The sequence below is a fragment of the Nyctibius grandis genome, chromosome 9, assembly GCF_013368605.1.
Source record: "Nyctibius grandis isolate bNycGra1 chromosome 9, bNycGra1.pri, whole genome shotgun sequence".
Taxonomy (NCBI): domain Eukaryota; kingdom Metazoa; phylum Chordata; class Aves; order Nyctibiiformes; family Nyctibiidae; genus Nyctibius; species Nyctibius grandis.
In genome coordinates this window covers 15235130-15255705 of record NC_090666.1, presented here as the reverse complement: position 1 = coordinate 15255705, position 20576 = coordinate 15235130, and the positions used below count along the sequence as shown (strand labels likewise).

Genomic DNA, 20576 nt, shown 5'->3' with positions numbered 1-20576 from the left:
AGCTCCTACAGCTCCTTCTCACGGGTACTGTTTATTAGGTCCTCCAAAGCATCTCTGACACACTGCAGTCCTCAGGGTATTTGTGTCCTTTTTTAGCAATCAGAAAATTTTCCAGTGTGTAGACTACAGAAATGCAATTATTTCAGTCACAGTGGCAGCCTCATTCCTCGTTGTGCTATACGAGGATTATTCCTTCATCAATGCATGCTTTTTATTAATGGCAGCTTCTTGTATTTTTCAGTGAGAGAAGTTGAAACTACCGAGTGGTTCTTATTTACCTTTTGCTAAACAACAGCACTCAGCATTAACTCTACAGCGGTCATTTACTGTCCTCCAAGATGCACTGCTGCCTCTTCCAATTTGTTCAGCAGAAATTCACGCACTCCTTTACAAATGACTGCTACTGTCTGTTTGCTACAACTAATTAATTCTGCATGTGAAAAGTAGTGCAAGTCCCACACTCGGGAGTCCTTTTGAAAGGAACAGATCTTTATGTACCGTTTCTGATTTATATGACCATTTTACATACAGAACACTTGAATTCATCAGGAAAGCTGCCTAATCAGGATCTCTCAAAGGTGGTTGCCATGGCTGCTACTCGGTGTTATTCCGGTGGTTTCATAGTGCTTCCGTCCTTTGTGTGTTTCAGTCCTCCAGCCAGAACCATCGTTTAGTCCATGTTTAGTGAGGATGTACACTTCAGTAGACAGTACAACAACATTTTGTGTTGTTTTGCACTTCTCTGAGGCATTTATTTTGGGCATTTATTGCACTTTGCTGTCCTTTTTATCTTTTCTCTATAGGCCTGGCCAGAGAACTGTAGATGACTTAGAAATTATATATGAAGAACTTCTTCACATTAAGGCCTTATCTCATCTTTCTACCACAGTAAGTATTTTAAAAACTATAACTCATCACCAAAAGGGAGGTTGAATTTTGTCTTCCGGTGCTTTATTAGAATTGGAGCACCTACAACACTTTCCATTTATTCCCAGCTGTGAGGACCACCCAAGCACTAAGCAGATGTAGGTTGTCTTTTGGATATCAGATATAATTCTCTTCATGTGTTTGTGCACAGCCCCTACCTCGCTCCCTTCACACAGGTGCCTTGGTCTGGGTCCATGTCTGAGTTTAAGATGCATGCAGTCAGACCTGACACCTGGATCTGTGGCACTACTGAATTTTGCAGAATAAATGTCTGATTTCTGAACTATAAGAAGTCATGGCTTGAACCAGTTAGGAGGAGGAATTACACAGTGCAGAAGGGTGTACTGTGTGGTGCTGGCTGCTTGGAGTTTGGTCATTGAGTGAAGGAAACCTCATCAGACACCACCTTTCTGAGTGGGCAAGAACAGTGCAGGGAACCAAGAATAAATGAAATGGAGAAAATGCCTGGAGGAGAGAATGCAAGTGTTTAAGGTCTCACCATCGTTGACACACTGCGTAGGCAACTGAAAGAAGCTAAATAACACTTTACTTGGTAGCAGCAATACATGGGTGCTTTTAGAAAAAGGAACCCAGGAACCCAGTCAGAAAGTAGATTTATGTTTGACAATAGCTTATTTGGAAGCTCTTGATGTTTTCAGTAATTCTCAGCTAACTTGGACAGATGCAGAAAATTATGCAGCTGCATTACGGAAAGATCGTACTCCATGCAAACTTATAACACCTGAGCAATGTTTTTGAAAAAGAATATGCATCCAGAGTTGGTAACTGAACTAAGAGGGAACAACCAGCCAAAATCCTTAAGCATCTCTGGGATGGAGGAAAAAAGTATTTAAAGACAGACTTCTGTAAGATCCAGGAATAACCCTTTTCAAATCAAACAAAAGAAACTACCCAAGATACACAGATACTGAGAGGGAGTGGAGAACACTCTTGATACTACAGACATAACCCAGAACAAACACAAAACACAAAACATTTCCTGCTCAGAAGAAATTCAGGCTTGAGGTCAGAATCCACAGCAAGTAGCATACAGAACAAGTATGGCAAATGATACAAACTGCAAGACATACTTGGCATTTTGAATGATGCCATGTTTGATTCCATGTTTTTAGTAAGAATTTGGAAATGTCAGCCTATTACGCGCAGCATGAACTAAAGCAGTGGACAGAAACCATGACTAGCTTAGAGGGAATCTTCAGAGGAGCAACAGACAGCATTGCTCCTATGAACCAGAAGATTAATGGTCAATCGACTTGAAAGCGTATGGAATGTTTATTCATTTTAAGCAAGGCATAATTCCTAAAGTAATAAGTTTTCTAGGTATGCCATAAGCAGCAGGAAGTAAAATGGATAAAACTGAAGTTGCATGGTGGTGAACTAATCCCTGCTAGAGAAGCCTGTGAAGTTAATGTAGGAATTAAAAACAATTGTATAATACAGTGTTAAAAAACAATCAAATTCTTGGCTTCATCAAGAGGATTCATTCACTGCAGAGGCAAATGACTGAAATAACTGAGAAGACATCTGAGGACGTACATGGATAGGAATGCTCTCTACGATGTGCAGAGCAGTGCTAACGAGGTTGTATTTCCTGTCCTTATGAAAGCATCATTGCGTTCAGGCAGAGGTTATAAAAGAGTTTGGTGAGCTAATTGTTATAGAACTCAGGCCTGTGAGTGTGTTCAGTGGTCAGTGTACTAAAAAAAACTGTTCAAACACCTCTATTTATCCCTCTTCTTCTCCAGACTGCAAATAGGGAGAGCTTTACACTGGCTGTCAGTGCTTTACACTGGGAGAGGTGGCTGGTGCGGTATGTTTATGCTTGGTGTTTGAGCAAAGGTTTAGTGAGTGCCTTTAGGACGTTAGAGCCTGAATTTGTCCACCCATCGTAGGAGATGCAGCCACCAGACTCTCATCTGGATTGTGTCCAGAATTTGAGAGTTCCTCCCCAAGATTTTCTTCATGGCCTAAAAATTTTTTCAATTTAAACAGTTGGGAGAATGGTGTGAAAATACTACTACTAAATATATGTTGGAGCCAGCTTTTGATCTGTATTTGGCATGGTTATGTTACATGGTAGTACCTCTGAAACATGGATTGTCACCAGCTGACATTCTCTGAAAACAAGAATCCCACTGCTTGGAAATTGTCTCCAAGTCCTTGGAGACTTGTGGTTGTATGAAGAGAGGCATAAAGCACGTGGGAAAACTCAGGGTAATATGAGGTTCACAGTGCTGCTACTATTTTGTGAAAGTAACACTAACAGTGTCTACAGTGAGAAAAACCAGTTTTAAAGTGTTTCACTAGAGACAACAGCCCAGTCAGTCGTAAGAGCAGATCAATACAAACCCAGTGGGAAGCAGGCTGACACCAAGGGCAGTGTCACATCCTCCAGTTCCTGGAAGAGGTAGAGAGCTGGACATTTTGCCTGGGAAGCTGCCAGGCAGAGAGGAGCCTCAGCAGGCCCAGATGGCTGTGCCTTACAGCTCAACACAGAAGTGACCAGACTTACGTCAGTAAGGGGAAGGGTACTGATTTCTCAGGGAAGTAGTACTGAGAGACCCATGGACTAACTGACAATTGCTAGCTATCTTCTGTAATAGATTAGGTATTACCGTTTGAAATTTTCCATCATGTTAATATTAATTTTTAATAATGGTTTCACATGTGTGTGTATGAAGAAAGATGTGGAGAGCTGTACCTTAAAAGATGCCCTTGCCTGAGCCGTTTGGAGCCAGGGAATGTAGAGGCTCATGTTCTGTAAAGCCAATCAGTAGGAAATAGGACATCAAGTGAAGCAGACCATTGTCTGGCTGTGTGACACTGAATGAGTGCTGAACGATGCAGAGGGAAGGAAGGCAGTAACTGGAGCATATTATGTGACTTCTTCTCACCAGGAAGAATAAGATACATATAAAACCTATAATTTCTCTCTCTTTATTTTAAGGTAAAGCGAGAATTAGCCGGTGTCCTCATTTTCGAGTCACATCCTAAAGCAGGAACAGTCTGTAAGTAAATGGAGTCCTGTCAGATCTCTCTCATCTGTGACATGAACATTTAAATTCTTAATGTTTAAATGACAAGGACAAAATTTGGGTGCACTCTTCAAACTTGACTGGCACTCAGTGTTTAAAACCTGGGGTAATAGGTGTTGGCTTAGTCTGTTGCTGATTGCAGGGACATTACCAAAATTAATTCTATATCCTTGGTTGGATGTATGTATCACCTACAATTTGGTGATACAAGTTTTTATCTAGAATTTTGGGTTGGACCAATCTCTATTTAAAACGTATTTTAATATTATCCTTGTATTAAAAAAATCTTGCTGCACAAAATAAAGGGTTTAAAATGTTAGATTGCTCGGACTTGTTTATACTGAGAAGTTTTAGCAAATGAATGTCAAATTCATGGCCCCTAGAGAACTGGGTTAGAACATGGTGATACTGGTGGGATCCAAATCTGTGTGCTGATTAGTAATTGATAACCTGACATGTATCAATAAAGTATTTGTTGCAATTGTCATGGAAAATAAAAGCAACTTTCACATCAGTGTAATAAAATAACTACTATATGGATGTGGGGGTTTTTTTTCTAAAATCTGAAGGCAATTGCTTTTAGAATCATAGTATGCCCTTTTTCAAGGTAGACATTAATATGACTGCAGTAGAGTTACCTTGAATTTTATTGAGCGCAGAATCTGGCCCATTTGTATTTTGAATAACTATTCTCACCATGAATCTTTTCTCTCTCTTGTAGTATTTAATCAGGGAGAAGAAGGTACTTCTTGGTACATTATCCTCAAGGGATCAGTAAACGTAGTCATTTATGGCAAGGTATTTTTTTCAGAAGCCTTTTTATCTGGTTCTTATTATTGAAATTGTAAGAGTAAACTCTGAAGGAATACAGTTTTATTTAGAGCAAAATTGCTTTGTCTGAGGCAACAAATGTAATTTTATTAAGAAATGATCCAGTGGTTTCACTGATAATACTTCCAGTTGATTGCTGTATAATTTCGGGATATATTGCACACTTTCTGAATATAATTCAGCAGCGTTACATGAGTATCTTTAGGACAAATTCATTTGCTAGAATTTGGTGAATTGCCAGACTTCTGTCTCATGGGGGTTTTTGCCCTGTCCCTTTACCACCATATTCTCTTGCATTTGTATGACTCACTTTTCTCACATGTGTCAGGCATGTCTGACAGAAGTACTGCTTTGTGACTAGTGGTTCTTAGGTTGGATGAACCTCTCCCAAATTTATGCCCACTCTTCATTTTAGTTAAGCTATAGACTGAAAAGCATCTCTATTAAATTTCCTGTTTATGAGAGAGAGTTTTCAAGGCAAAAAATAGGACTTTGGTACACAGCAATCTCTTGAGTTTTTAAAAATCCCTACTTCCCTATTGATTTCTCATTCAGTGACTGAGAGAGAGTCCTCTGTTATGAACACCATGCATTTCACCAAAATCCAGCATAGAGGCCCTGGTGCTAAGTTTGTTCCTAAGTAACCCACGTTTAGCTACATCTTTTATATCACTGAGGGGGCCAGATCCTCTGTTACTATAAATTGGAGTAAATGGAGCACTGCTGATTTACACCAGCTGAGGATGTGGTGTTATATGTCGTTTCTGCAAACTTGATCTTATTTTTTAGGGCCTCTATAAATAAAAACCAAACAACTCAACAACTTCCTATCTTCAGCAGGGCTAGAAGAGTCCTTCAAGCTGAATGTAATTTCAGAGAACAAGCCAATTCTTTTCTGTTCTTGCCTCTCTTTAGTAATAGTAATAACCAGCTATCAAGTATTGTTTCCTAGTCATTATTTTGGCTGTTGATTTCCTGCCAAATAGATTTGTTTTGGTATTTGATTGTGAAGTCCGGTGTTTGTACAAGGACTTTCAATAGAATCCAGAGTAATGATGGGTTTCTGCATGTAAATGTTTTGCTCTGTGCAGGGTGTGGTATGTACTCTGCACGAAGGAGATGATTTTGGCAAGTTAGCGCTTGTGAATGATGCTCCCAGAGCAGCATCCATTGTTCTGCGTGAAGACAACTGCCACTTCTTGAGAGTAGACAAGGAGGACTTCAACAGGATCCTTAGGGTAAGAGTGGGAAGGGCTGCCCCGACAGCGTGATATCAGAAATTGGAAATTTTTCTAGAGTCTGTCTTATATCTATGGATATATTGATATTGATAACCTTGCTTGAAGTGTCCCTAATTGCAGAACAGAGATGTGACAGTCTAGATCATCAAGTAAAGAATATATTAATCATCTTTCCTCTTTTTCTGGTCCTAGCTCAGCCATGAAAATGGGACCAAATGGAATCTTTTGTCTCTCACATTTCTGTGGTCTAGAATTTGCCAAGTGCTCAGTTTTTCCTTACGCTGCCCAGGATTTCTGGGTGATCTTTCATCCAAATATTGAATAAAACAAGATCACCCATTCTCCCAGATAGGTCAGTGTGAGATACCTTAAACTCAATAGATCTGAGGCAGAATCAAGTGGCAAATTAAATAAGCTACATGTAAATACACAGACGTCATTATCAGAGAGCTCTAGAAAGATATTCCCAGACTAATTTTACAGTTATTAATGTTAGGGCAAATGTGTTCCAAAGTCCAGCTGTAATTCTGTAAATACAGGCTGTTTTGTGATCATTCATAGCATAGGAAGTCAAAACCAGTATCATCCTGTATTCAAATATAAACATGCCCAGTACTGCAGTAGCTGAACAGGTCCAGACAGAGTACTGTGCTAGATAAATGACATAAGATGGTGTTTACTGTACAAAAGGGAACGAGGATCCCACAGGCAGTAAGATTGGGTTGGCCATGGAGACTCCCAACTGATTTAGCTTTGGTTGGTATTTCAAAAAAGATTAAAGTCCATGGTCTTACTGATTTTCATCTGTGTTATTTGAATGCACATTATATTTAATTCTTTTTTTATTTCCCAACTATGATCTGGTAATAGAAAATGAAACCTTTTAGTGACCTTAGTGACAGTTTACTGAGCTAAGATGTACCATTTTTAAGTGCCATTTTCTTTTATTTTTAAAAAGAGAAAGCGACGTTATAGATAACAATGTTCACATATAAGTGGAGATAGAGATTACATTACATATGGAAAGTCTGGGGGGGACTCTGTTTTTTGGCAAACTTTTTTTCCTTTGCCATAGCCAGAGATTTTTCACATGGTTCTTACTCTAGTCCCTCCCACAATTCTCTCCCCCAGTGCCAGTGCTTCCCTCTTGATTCTGCCTGTGAGAAAAGCAGGATAAAGATAGATAAATACAGGGGAAAAGAACCAACCCCAGAGTCTTTTGTGTTTGAAAGTCATGCATTTCTTCAAAGTAACTAATCAGCCAAATCGGGTGCAATTACTTTATTAAAAGTAACTTGTCTTGCAGGATGTGGAAGCAAATACAGTAAGACTCAAAGAACATGACCAAGATGTCTTGGTGTTGGAGAAGATCCCAGCAGGAAACAGAGTTTCTAATCAAGGAAATTCACAGCCTCAGCACAAGTATGTTTTCATTCAATAGTGCAAATGTCAGACAATGATTAACCTTTTCATATGGTATTATTATCCAAACAATAGCATATTCCCCCTTTCTATGGAAGACTGCAGTGCATATGAAGTTTTCTTTTTTTTTAATCATCAGCTGATCACATGCCCCATACTGGATAATACATCCATTTCCAGCAGCACACCAGTTCTATGTCTTTACACAATAATTCTCTAAAGATCTCACTGTAAATACTTATCTCATGTAATAGCTTCAAAATAGACTGCACATGGAGAACGCTGAAACCCTATTAAGCTGAGCTACTGTGTAAAAGACGTGAGGAAAATACATTGTTTTATTGTTAAGTACAGCTATTTTCATTTTGGATTTTGAGCTCTGGATTCTAATAAGGGTTCACTAGGTACAATTTATATACAAAACAAAGATCTCATGCAATGAAAGCCGTACCGCTTATCTTACAGAATAGTTTGCACTGTAATAACAATATTCATTATATTTTCTTTACTTTCTTACTGAAAGGGAAAAAGTACAATTCTGTTTGGATGCTACAGTGATAAGAGTAGAGTGAGGCTATTATCATTCCAAATGTTGGTAAAACTCCTAAAGGCTTTGTAAATGTTATTTGCAAATGGATGCACAATTTTCTTCAGAAACGCTCGAACAATTCCAACAAAATAAGCACCAAGAAGTTTTGAATCCTTTACCCTGGACCATACTTTTTCTCAAAGAAAGAGCTAATTTGCTGTGAGATATTTTGGGTACAGTTTTTGTCTGATCTGGGATTTCATATACCTATTTTATCTGCGTAACTGAATATAAAGATTTCTAGTGATCTGTGAAGGGCTGAATAAACCATTCCTTGTATTTTATATACACATTTCACATATTTCAGAAACTGACACTTCATCTTTCACTTGATCTATTAGAAAAACAAACTATGTTGCCAGGAAAACATATATCTTACAACAAGTTTTCTTTGTCTAAATGAGGGGAACTTGACTGCAGCCGGTGGATTTGCATCAGCATCTGCAGTGCCTAGCAACTTGGTCATAGATTTAAATCAGTTTTCTTGGGTCTGATATATTTTTCATGCTTTCAAAGTGAAAGTTTCATTTAAACATATTTCAAACACTATCTTCCTTGCAAACTCTTTGCACCAGCATTATTTGTATTATTTAACATTTTCATGTTCAGAATTCGATAAAAATAGCTAGAGACATTTATGGTCCCTGGTTAAGTTGTGCTGTATTTTAAAGCTTACATTCCAGGAATATTTTCAGGTAAAGCTCAGAATTTCATTTCTGTAAATATTTCATGCATTTGGTCAGCTTCTGGCTACTATCAGTGTGCCAGCAAGGGAGCTTTTGCTGATAACAATAACAAATAGACATAAGCTACACAAAAGAGGAAGGTACCTTGAAAGTTCACTGTCTGCTTCTCAGCAGTCAGATTACTTTGTTAATAGTGTGTTGGCAGTGTCTTTTTGTTCAAAATCTTTCAAAGTGAGTTCACTGGTTTTGAAGATGACATCTCTGTTGTTAGTAAATAGAGTAAGTGGCTACATTTATGCTTGAGAGTCCAAATCAGTTACTGATGTATTCTGATTTCTAGAATGTGTTACTGGAGTGTGTTAGTTGTTTGAAAATCACTGTATCCAAAAGAGAAGCTTAACACGGACCTCTTCTTAAAGGCTTGCTGCTTTACCCTTAATTGGGTAGCTTACATCTCTGATGTCTCTTCAGATGAGCTGCCCTTTGGGCTTTGCTCCCTAAGCAGGTACATAAAATTTGCACTAGAGAAATTTGCATCCGAAGTTGTTCCCTGAGATATCCAGTCAACCAAGAAACTAATTTTCTTTGTCTTAGTCTTGGGGAAAACTTCACTTTGGGAGCAGATCCTCTCAGCTGCAGTTTGGATTCTGCTGCCTTCTCTGCTGAGGAGGCATAGCTCCTATGTAGCTCCCTGAGCCATGCTTTCAAACAGTGACAGTTTTGCTTGGAAGGGCTAGCTCTGAAGTTCTCACTCCCAAGATCTAACTCTTTATGGGTGATCACACTCATGCAGGATGAATTCAGCAGCCCTGCAAGTCACTTCACTGTTCATTTTCACTTTCATATTCAGAGTACAGCAACCTGTGATTTCTCTGCTTCACTCACTTAGATGCTTGGTTAGTATCTCTGCGAGAATGTGCACTGGCTTAACAAGTGTTTGTGTTCTTGGGACATCAATACAGTTCTTCCAAAGGGGTTGGCAGGTAAAAGAACTGTGACGGTCAGCGCTCAAAGTGAGGAGGAGCTCCCAGGAGCTCAGCTCCACCACTTATTTCTCAGCAGGAGCAGAGTATCTTCACTTCTCGGGGTTTTTTCTTTCTTTCTTTTTTTTTAAGTTTCATACTTTATCAGTTGGATTCCAAAAAAAAAAAGAAAAAAAAAGATGCAAAGATTTGAAAGAATGGAAGGAAAGATAAAAAAATCTGATCTGCAAGGAAAGAAAAAAAAGACAATAGAACAAGTTTAGCAATATCCTATGATATTCTGCTGGTACTTAAAATCTTGCCAGTGTTTTTGCATAAAGCAGAAAAACCTGACTAATGCACTAGTTCTCTCACCTCCCTAAATTTACTCCAGGAAATGGTACAATCCCAAGTTTATCCGCTTGAAAAACTTACTTACTTTCAGCTATCTAAGGCATTGCTCAAATTTGAAGATACAGTGTGCTATTTCATTATCTGCCCCCATTTTCTCAGACCAACCCCTGTCAGTGATGCTGAAGGAAATTGTTTCCTTGCTCTGACACCGACACACACCAGTTCTCATTTCATGCTCATGGTAAGTCTGTTAAGACCCTCTAATGACTGAGCATTGCTATCATTACTGAGATACTTATTCTCAGTGGAGAAGCATTTCTCATTGCACTTCCCCAGGTTTGCACCAGTGCAGCTCTGCTGACTGCGGTATAACTGTGGTGGTGTTATACTGGAGTACTTGTGCGGGGAGGGGGCGGGGCCATCTGTTATCTCACACTCCCTGGGTAGAGTGGAGAGAGTTATTGCTCCCATTTTACAGGGGGGAAGCCAACAAAGACTGTGAGTAGTTTTGTCCTAAGCCACACAGAGATTCTGGTCAGAGCAGGTATTTGTACTCTGGCAGTTGTCAGTCCTGGTCTTCTCACTGGTAGACAACTGTTTCTTGATTAGCCATTTTGCCTATGAGACACTAACTGCTCCTTTCCCTCCCTCAGGTATATTGTGATGTCAGGAACCCCAGAGAAAATTTTAGAGCACTTTCTAGAAACTATGCGCCCTGAAGCAACTTTAAGTGAAGCAACAGGTATCTACATGACAAAGGCTGTGTTACTATTATGCATAAGATGGTCTTGCTGGGCGAACACTGCAATGTGATGCCTTGAAAAGCAGTCAGCCATAGTTTTTTCCCAAAGAACAATCCATTGCTCTGAAACAACCCCGAGAAAACCTAGGAAATCCAGAATTAAAGATAACAATCCACTCCTTCTAGCCTGCTCTGTTGTATTTGTACTTTCAGTTCAGAGTAGAACAGCAATATCTCAAAAGGTGCCACACCAGTAGTCATGACTTCAATTAGGCACAACTATAAGGCCAGGACAGAGCATGCATTACCACCCGATGATAACGTTACTCATACTTTTTGTTCTGGATGTCACTTAATACTGTGAACTAGCTTGATACCTCCAGCCATTGTGTTACACTAGTATAAGTATTCCCAAATTTTCATAGCCGCATCACATTTAAAGTATCACAATTTAAATTACTTGTTTGTGATACTTTCCCATCCACAGGGAAGGAGGAATTGTTACTCAAAAGAGAAGAACTCAGCACACCATGGGCCAAGTCCCAAGAATGCAGGTTGCTGCAGCTGCACTTTTCATTAGTGTAAAGAGAACAGAGTATGTACATCTAGGGATATAGATATTTGCTGACTTACTATTATTAAGTATTTTAATTTTTAAAAAGAGTCAGGCACAAAAATTTCCTCCTAATTATGATAAAGTAATGCACAGACTTTTATATTATGCTACATAATACCGTTTTAGCAAGCTGTTTTTACGTTGCAGATGTCTAAGAAGTATCAAAGGTGTTCTTAAATCCAGTTAATCTGTTACTGACCTCGTAGTAGTGGAGAAACCTGTAGAGTGGTCCATAAATGGTGGAAGAATTGAAAGATTACAGAAATTCTTTTACAGTGTGTGTTTTAACCACTTTTAACAATAAAAATGATCCTTTTCACAGATACCTGTTTATTAGGATTACAAGCAGAACATTGTTCTTTAAGCCTGCAAGTATATAATCACAAGTTTACTATTCATAGTGTGCATGTATTATACATTTTTCTAAAACAAATTATTTTTTAAATCTTTTAAAACTTTTCCCCAAAACATCCAATGACAAGATTATACCTATATCCTCATGGGATACAAAATGTCACAATTCACAAACAAAGCTATTTTTAGGATATAGAAGCTCAGAGTGCTGGAAAATAAAATTTTTAGTTTATGCATTCCTTTAATTTAAGAACGGTTAAAATCCACTTTGCTCTGGATATTATGCAAAGAAAAAGTCCCGCCCTTCTGGAGGTGAGTTTTGTCAAGTGAGAGGTATTTTCATATATGAATTACAGTGGAAGCGATGTAATATTACATACACAGTTATCTCACCATATTTTTTTCTGACATCCCTTACTTACAGGGTTTTTAAATGTTATTAATCTTATCTCAAAAGTTGCATGGTAGAAATGATACCCCAGGGTATTGTGTTTATTGTTTCTCAGTGATTCTGTGTAAGACTTGCATAGTTTAAAAGTGAAATAAAGTTTATTCTCACTGCCAAACTTGTTCTGGCCTCTGCAGCCAGGACTTATAAATCCTTCTTGTTGTCACAAATACAAAGATAAGGCAAACTGGGATTTATACTACCCAGATCATTTTAGCAGAAAAAATAGCTTGCTATTTTTTGCCAGAGAAAATGTCAATCATATTGTTCATATACGTTTTAATGTACATGTAGCAGCTGTGATACTTTTGAATCAAAATAAAACCAGAAATTTGACTGTTCATTTACCTCTTCTAGGCTTTCTGCTAATTGCTAGGAAATCGGCAAAGAATTAGATTATTTGCCTTCTCCTGTGTAGTATAAACTAAATGTGCTGTCTGGTATGGTAGTTCCCTAAAGCTAAATGCAGGAGCACTTCTGAGGTGCTCGGGTGTGACAGGCCTGATTCTCCTTATGTTAAGATCTCTGCACTTGTAGAGAAGTATATCCAAATATTTCACTTTAGCACAGATGGGTTTTTTTTGCTGTGCCAAATTTCCCTTTGACACAGGCAAATGTCTGTTAACATAAGTGCAATAAAATTCATGCAGACAAGAATAAAAACTTAATATTTCAGCTCATATTTATTCATTCCCCATTTTCATAGTTAGTGCCTACAAACAAAGTGCAAAAAGACCCCTTTATTATCTGGAGAGGGCTAATAAGATATTTTAACTGAAAGAAAACTCATCCTTGTGATCCCCAAGCTGTTTGCAGGGGCTTGATTGACTGTTTCTTTCTTCTCTTTTCACAGATTCTGTTTTAAATGATTTTATTATGATGCACTGTGTTTTTATGCCAAATAGTCAGCTCTGCCCAGCCTTGATGGCACAATATCCTTTTGTAAGGGAAAAGTTGCATCCCTTTAACAGCTGTCCGTATCAGTGAGGAGACTGAAGCTTCTCTCTCTCAAGACGTACATCACGTTTCATGGAGGCTGTGCCTTGTGGGTAGGTTCTCAGTGTCTAAGAGCTGTCCATAGCTCAACAACTCTGAAATGGATAGTTCTTTAAGGTTCCTTCCAACCCAAACCATTCTATTATTCTATGATTCTATGATGAGATACAGTCCCAGAGCATGAAAACTCTCTTTCCTGTGCTGATTACTATTCCAAGGGAAAGAAATGTACTGTCCCTTCACCAGGTAAGTGAAATTACATAAAAGTTTGGATTACTTTTCCTGCATCCTTTCTGTCTTTCTTGTTTTTTGAACTACAGCATCTAGATTTTAACTAAGATCATTATGTTTTTGGTGATTTCAAGGGTCCACTTTATAGATTACAAGTTGCAAACTGCCTCAAGCAAAAGGGTGCCTAAAGTGGTAGAATAATGAGTAAGTAGTTCCTAGGTGCTGTCATAATAGTTATGAATAAAAATAATAATAATCTATAATAATACTCTATAGCAAACGTTAACAAACTACAAGAAACTTCAATTGCATGCGAATACCTAGGAGATGAAAGCTTACAGTGGATAGCATTGAGAGCTGGAGGTGATTCTCGTACTGTCTGCATGTTTTACAAAAGGAGTCTGTGAAATGTCCATCAGTCAGTTACTGGCAGGTCATTTAGTTTGGGGAGCTGTTGGGCACTGAGAGTTTTCCTTGTGCACAGTTACTTGAAACTATCAAGTGGCTGGGAGCATTAAATAAACATAATGTTTTCTGTTTTATAGAATTCTGACAGGGGTATAATAACTTCAATTACCTATTTATTTTTTTAGAATCAGATTGGTGTGAAAGTGTGCTTTCCTTGAAGTTCAGTGGGGCGAGTGACATCTGGGAAAGCTAACACCCCGAAACCACAAAATAGAGCATCGTGTCCTTGTCTGGCAAGCTTGAGAATCCATTTGTGTTGCTCCTGGCAAGGACAGTAATTGTTTTGAAAACCTTTGGACCCATAAAACTGGTCTGCAGAAAATTGTTCGAACACCTGAAACAAACACATTTTCCAAAAACACATAGTTTTGTATATCAAAAGTATTATGAAATACTGTTGCTGACAGCTTTGAAAGGGGAAGAAAAGGGCAGCACTTTTTATGTTGGGTTTTTTTTTCTGATTTATCTAGCTCATATTATTCAATCAGTCCATTTGAGACTCAGGCTTGTCTATCCTCAGTTATAATAGTTATACCTCTGATATCTGATAACTGGGAAAATCAGACATATAAGCAAAATGTACCTCATTTTTTATAGGGGAAAAGCTTTTCTGAAGATCAAAGTGATAGTGTCACTTATGTATACATATTCACTTGTGATGAAATCTGTTCTGGAGAGGAGGCTAAGACCATGGTCTTAAGTGGGTCATAGCAGGCATCGTGCTAATTCTTTTCAGAGAGGAGGAGGAGGGCTGGAAGTAACTGGTATCCCACTGCTTTAGTGACAGCTTTTCCTAGAGCTGAATTATTGTTTATTTCGTCCATTCTGAATATGGAAAATCAAACTCTGCTCTGTTGATTGTACCATTGAAATTTATTGTTAGGAGTTGAAAGGTTGCTAACAAAGCTCATCTTTTTTAAGCAAAATCAGTCTACAAAAATGTTTGCTGGTGCTGTGAGACTAAGGAGAGATTAGTTATGTACAGTGAGGAAATTAAAACAGAAAAAGAAAAAGAAAAAGAAAAAGAAAAAGAAAAAGAAAAAGAAAAAGAAAAAGAAAAAGAAAGAGAATGGTGATTCAGAGACACGGTTTTTGCTCCAGCTCCAAATTTTTAATCAATACAAGTCTACTTTCCTACACCCACTTACGATACTATTTTACCTGGCAGCATGCAAGTATGAGTAGAGCTAGACCGCTGTAGTGCTTTCAAGCATGGTACAGGGTATAAATTATTTGGGTTTTCACTTCTTTTACAGCAGCGTTTTGTCATCTGTAAGTTCTTTAATCCTGAAAGGAATGGACGGGTGCACCATTTTGGCTAAGTAATGGCTTGCTGTGGATTCAGAGTTTATACTGTGCTGTTCCTTGGCACACCACTCTTTTTTTAGTCATTAAAGTATATGGATTCTGTAATATTAAAAAAACCTCACGTACTTCTTTTTCAAAGTGAAGCAAAGGGCATCCCTGTCCTGGCTCAGGACATCAGTTCTGTGTGTTGGACCAAGGCCCCTGTTTCCCTCTCTTCTTCACAGAGGTGGAAACGGACAAATTCGCAGAGCTACAGTTTGTCAGAGGGAGGCAAGACAAAGCCCAAAAGAAAACTTGAATTAGAGTAGCACCTCCAAAAGTGCATTTGGGGTAGTGCAAGTGTGTGAGCATGTGTGCAGCTTGAATCTTTAAAGGACCGCTTTCTAAATACTTACAAAGTATAAACTCCTCTTTTGCTCTCTGTAGGTTATAGTTCTTTAGCATGTTTTTGTATGAAAGTTTTGTGAACCTCCTTTAGCATCATGCCAGCAAAATAGTTAGTATTCTACTGTAGTAATGGGTGCTGATTTTGCACAGCTCCTGATATGGTTAAGTGTTCCCATGCAGGGAAGAACAGACTTCAGAATTGCTTCCATTTCCTAGCATATGCTAGACATAATTAGAAATATATATATATTGAACTCTAACCATGTTGGTGTTGATAAATATTTTACAATTATCTGACACTTGTTGCAAGTATACATGATATTTTACTTCTGATTGCAGTCTGCAGTGAAGCTGCATCCTGTAGGTCCTGTAAAAATGGAAGGAACCCTTCATTGACTTTCCCTGTGATAATGTTAATAAAAGAGCAATTAATATAAATGAGCAATAAAAATACAGAAAAATTACCAGTGCCTGTGGTGAGTCTGTTAATAAGAAAGTAAAAATACATTAAATAATTACAGTGTTTGAAAGGTAAAAATGGCATGAGAAAAATGACTCACTAGAATATTAAACTTGCTCCCTGAGACATTAGAGCAAATAGCTTACAATATATTATTTACTTCTTATCACCCTTTGACTTATTTACTCCCATAAATGTACTGACATGTTTAGTTCTCTAGTCATTTTAAACCTTTCCGAATGAAATTAAAATGCAGATTTCTAAGTTTGTCAGTCAAATGAGCACCGCAGTAACCCTGGTAGCATGTCAAATCTCTGCAGGGGTTTTGGGCATGAGGATCGTTTGGAAAGTGTGAGTTAATAGATACTTTTTCCCATTATATTTTATCAGTATTTGTTAGAGAAATGCTTCCAAATGAGAAGCTTAAAATAAGTATCTTAGATAATTTTGATTTCTAATTAATATTTTAATTTTCTAATTAATATTTTAAAATCTTTTGTTAGAGCAACTGAAAGTGCACCTTGAAAGGATGATGGACTTCGCTGTGAGTGAGAGAGTATCAGTATTTTAATACTAAACATTGCTATGTAATTGGGTATAGTATTATTTGTGACAATCCAGAATCAGAATTTGGGTATCTGGTAAGAAAAGTTGAAGATGTTACTGCACTCATTCTGTGCTTACTTCACATTCAGCCATGAGTTTATTGACAAACAGTTTAAATATATATTGATAACCTCTCACCAGTGAGAAGTAGGCACACAAATTTTCATATCCTGTTTCTGCTGAGTGTTCTTCATTTTCACATAGGTTAAAAGCTGAAATTATCTGTTTATTGCTCATTCTGCCTTTACTTTTTTCTTGGTTTCTTCCTTTCAATAGATGTTACTTTTGGCCTTCTTGCTATTTGCATATTTTTGTAATGTTGACACTTCATCATAAAAAAGGTCAACGAAATGTTTCCCATTTTTTCTTGTTGTTTATCACAAAATAACCATCACAAAGTATTGTGTCCCAAATATGCTTTCTTTGATAGAGTGGAAACTTCTGGTTTCCTTATATGTAAAATGAGGCTACTACAGAATTTATTATTTTACCCCATGTTTCTGTCGTCAGTCTAGGCTGTAAACTTCAGGTCCCCCTACCATAATGGGACTGAGGTTCACCTTGGGTTACAGTAACTTCTAAATATGAAAGGAATAACACTGGTGGTTCAGTCTGGTAGTCTTCCTCACAAATGGAAGACTGGGATTGTTAATAAACACAAAGGGACATTTTTCTTTTTCTTCAACTGTCTCCAAAGAAGAGCAAGGAGAAATATCCTTCTTTCAGTCTCCACGATTAATCCTCTCCTCTATGTTCCAAGTGTCATTTCTGTTTTGCTCCCCTACAGCAACCGTCTCTCTGTTGGGATTGTGATCATTCCTGTGCTCTTTAGAGAATTCACTGTCTTTTTACTTTTTAGTATGAATGTGAAAGGTTCGCAAGTCTTTATGCTCACGGCAGTCAGAAATCCAAAGTATATATTGGAAAGTTAGGTTTGAACACCCTGAAAATGGTTTGTTGGAAGTTAGTTGTTTGTGAATTCATACTGGTTTCAATATTTTCAATCACTGAGCGTTTTCCTTGACACCGTGGCACCTATCATGCCCAGCCTTCCCAGGGTACAGAGCAGGAGAAGATGGATTATGCCCTCAACAATAAAAGGCGAGTCATTCGACTGGTTTTGCAGTGGGCTGCATTATATGGAGATTTACTACAAGAAGATGAAGCAGCAATGGCCTTTTTGGAGGTATAAAGGAATCGTTGTATCATTGTACTGAAAAGTACCTACAAAGCACGATAAGCTGAAAGCCTGTTCCCAGTCTGTAGAATTCTGTTATGAACTAAAGAGAAGCAGGTCATTTCAAAGTGCAAACTCATAACTCCATTTTCTTGGTTTTAGCTGCAGGCAGTATATGCACTACAACAGTGCTTGAACCATTGTCAACCTCTGGATGTCTGAAAATATCTGCCAGAGTTGCAGACCCCTTTCAAAGCACTGCATGGGTGGATTGCTTTATAGCAAAGGATGAATTAGCTTTTTTTAGTATTTTCTCGTGAATAGTTCAGAGGCTCTACAGGTTGAACTGAGGGGCTGTTTATGCCTGCCTGAGGTGTGCCAGGAAGGAGCTGGCAGGTTCTCACTCTACAAAACCAAAAATCCTTTCCATTTGAATGAAAGCTGTACTGCAGCTATTGGAACTTAAGATCTTTGTCTTCAGAACCCCTCTGATCCCTTAAAATCATTTAATTCCTCAGACATTGGTCGTAAGGTCTTTGTGGTAGGTGCCATGTCCTTATATTTCTAAGATAAGGTGCACTGCAAATGTCATGTTAAGTCATCATGATTGCCATTATTATTACATATTGTGTTTATGGAACACAATCCTGTATGTTACTGGCTGAATGGAAGTTCTTCCCCCAAAGAGCTTAAAACTGAATCTAATATAAGAGCAGAGGGGAATAGAGAAGGGCCTTAAGTATGACAGACATATAGCAAGCCCACATGGGAAAGCTTTGCATAATAGACAAGCTTTGGAGACAGGCATAATGACTTTCATTAGTCCAGAAGTTAAAGAACAATTACTAGTTGCAAGCACATAGATCCTTCTTTGGGTCAGTTTTATGTAGGTGTGGCTGGAAGATGTTTGAGTGGGGTTTAAAAGAGGGTAATATTGTAGTGGACTGGAGTAGCTGAGAGCCAACAACTCAGTGGCAAATGAACCACTAAGGACTACAGCAGCAGTGGGTAAGAGGAACCTATCATGCCAGATTACTTGTTAATGTTATAGCCTTTATCCTTGATAACCTGAAAATGCAGTTTTTGCACAAGCAGTCAGTGGTTACACACTGAGCTAAGGACCCTCACCAGGCTTCCCTTCTGCATGTGTAACTCTTACTTTAAATCAGCTGGAGATAAACAAATAGAAGTAATAGAGGGTTGGGCCTGGCATGTGTTCCTCTATGCAGATTATCATTCTTTATAATCATTAAGCTATCAGATGTCATCTCATAATCCTCTATCCTGAGTACTGCTCATTTACCCCATAGTTATTTAAAGACTATTCTGTATCATTTACAGGAATTTTATGTATCTGTATCAGATGATACTAGAATGATTGCAGCACTAAAGGAGCAACTTCCAGAGCTAGAGAAAATTGTAAAGCAAGTGTAAGCATGGTTTTTCCTTCTTTCCTACCCCTGCCCTTTTTCTCAGTAAATAGATAAAGAAAATTTATTGCTTCTATCTATTAAAAATCCATTTTGTGAATGGCACTCAGTCATACGAGACTGAATGCTTACATGCAAGCTTGTTTGGATGAATGTCTATGGCCCTCTCTTTCCACATAATTCATGCAAACACCAAACTCTCGTTAAAAGGTTGATAGAAGGAATAACAAATTATGTACACACCATTGAAACTAAACTGGATGCTTATTTCATGTTTACATGGGCTTTATATAGTATTTTCACTCCCTTGGTCATAGATTAACTATGGTATCATCTAGTCTTTTCGTATATGCAAACATGAATATGTTGATATTGTAGTTTAACAAGTGGTCCATGTTCTATAGGTGATTTTGTAGACAAAATCTTCCAGGTAATACTTAATTATATATTCTATGCTTTACCTTTTTATAGTTCTGAAGAACCTAAAGCACCACAAAAGAAGGTAAAGTAATTTATTTGTCCGTTTTCTAAAGTAAAAGCTTTAGCACAGCAAATCCATAAGCATCTTCTCTTTAGTAATCATGGATATATTAAAACAACACATTGAGAAATGGCTTTTAACATTGTCAAATTTTGCATTGCTACTCTTTTTCCTGACGTTGATAAGGGATCTGTTGTAGTTCATGTCTACCCCATAATGTTTCTTCTTGCATTAATGTGAATCCTGATGATTCATTTTCAGCACAAAGTTCTTCTGCAGCTGTTCAACACAAGTGATGACAGAGCACAGAAACGCCAGCCTATCAGGGGCAGCGACGAAGGTGAGTTCTTTCTCTGCAAAGTTTTCTTGAGCCATTGAGATTTGCAGTAAATTTGCCTCTCTCAAAAAAATGGTCTAAAAATAAACAAAAGTACCTACCCACAGTTTTGCAGCCTGGCCTGAAGCAAAGTCTGTTTGCTTTTGCTAGCCCAACATTCTCCATCATTGATTTGAAGTGCTCCTGGTCTTTTCCCTTAGTTACTTCTGCTATCAAACACTGTGCTTCCTCAGAGGAAGATGTAAAAAACTTTAAAATAGACAATGAACAAAACCAGTACAGACAGCGTCCATACAGGTAATGACAGTGCAATAAATAGTGGGTGCTGATGGTCATGTTTGAGCCTCTCTCCCCTACATAGTTTCAGCTAACATGTACAGCTCTTCCTTTGCAAGATAGGAATGGAGCAGATAATCATGCTGTGGATCTCTGCCCTGTGGCACGCAGCCTAGACAACAAAATCTGCT

At 38.1% G+C, this 20576-nt stretch overlaps 1 protein-coding gene across 1 annotated transcript in view; it reads left to right on the top strand.

The window, feature by feature from the left end:
- The window catches only part of RAPGEF4 (Rap guanine nucleotide exchange factor 4), a 159295-nt gene that overhangs the window by 114980 nt on the left and 23739 nt on the right, over positions 1-20576 (top strand). Inside the window, exons 11-21 of the mRNA XM_068407340.1 lie at positions 804-888; positions 3896-3956; positions 4705-4781; positions 5906-6052; positions 7362-7477; positions 10722-10810; positions 13082-13160; positions 17720-17870; positions 19203-19291; positions 19763-19793; positions 20034-20112. Coding sequence (XP_068263441.1) covers positions 804-888; positions 3896-3956; positions 4705-4781; positions 5906-6052; positions 7362-7477; positions 10722-10810; positions 13082-13160; positions 17720-17870; positions 19203-19291; positions 19763-19793; positions 20034-20112 — 1004 coding nt within the window. The remainder of the gene's footprint in view (positions 1-803; positions 889-3895; positions 3957-4704; positions 4782-5905; positions 6053-7361; positions 7478-10721; positions 10811-13081; positions 13161-17719; positions 17871-19202; positions 19292-19762; positions 19794-20033; positions 20113-20576) is intronic.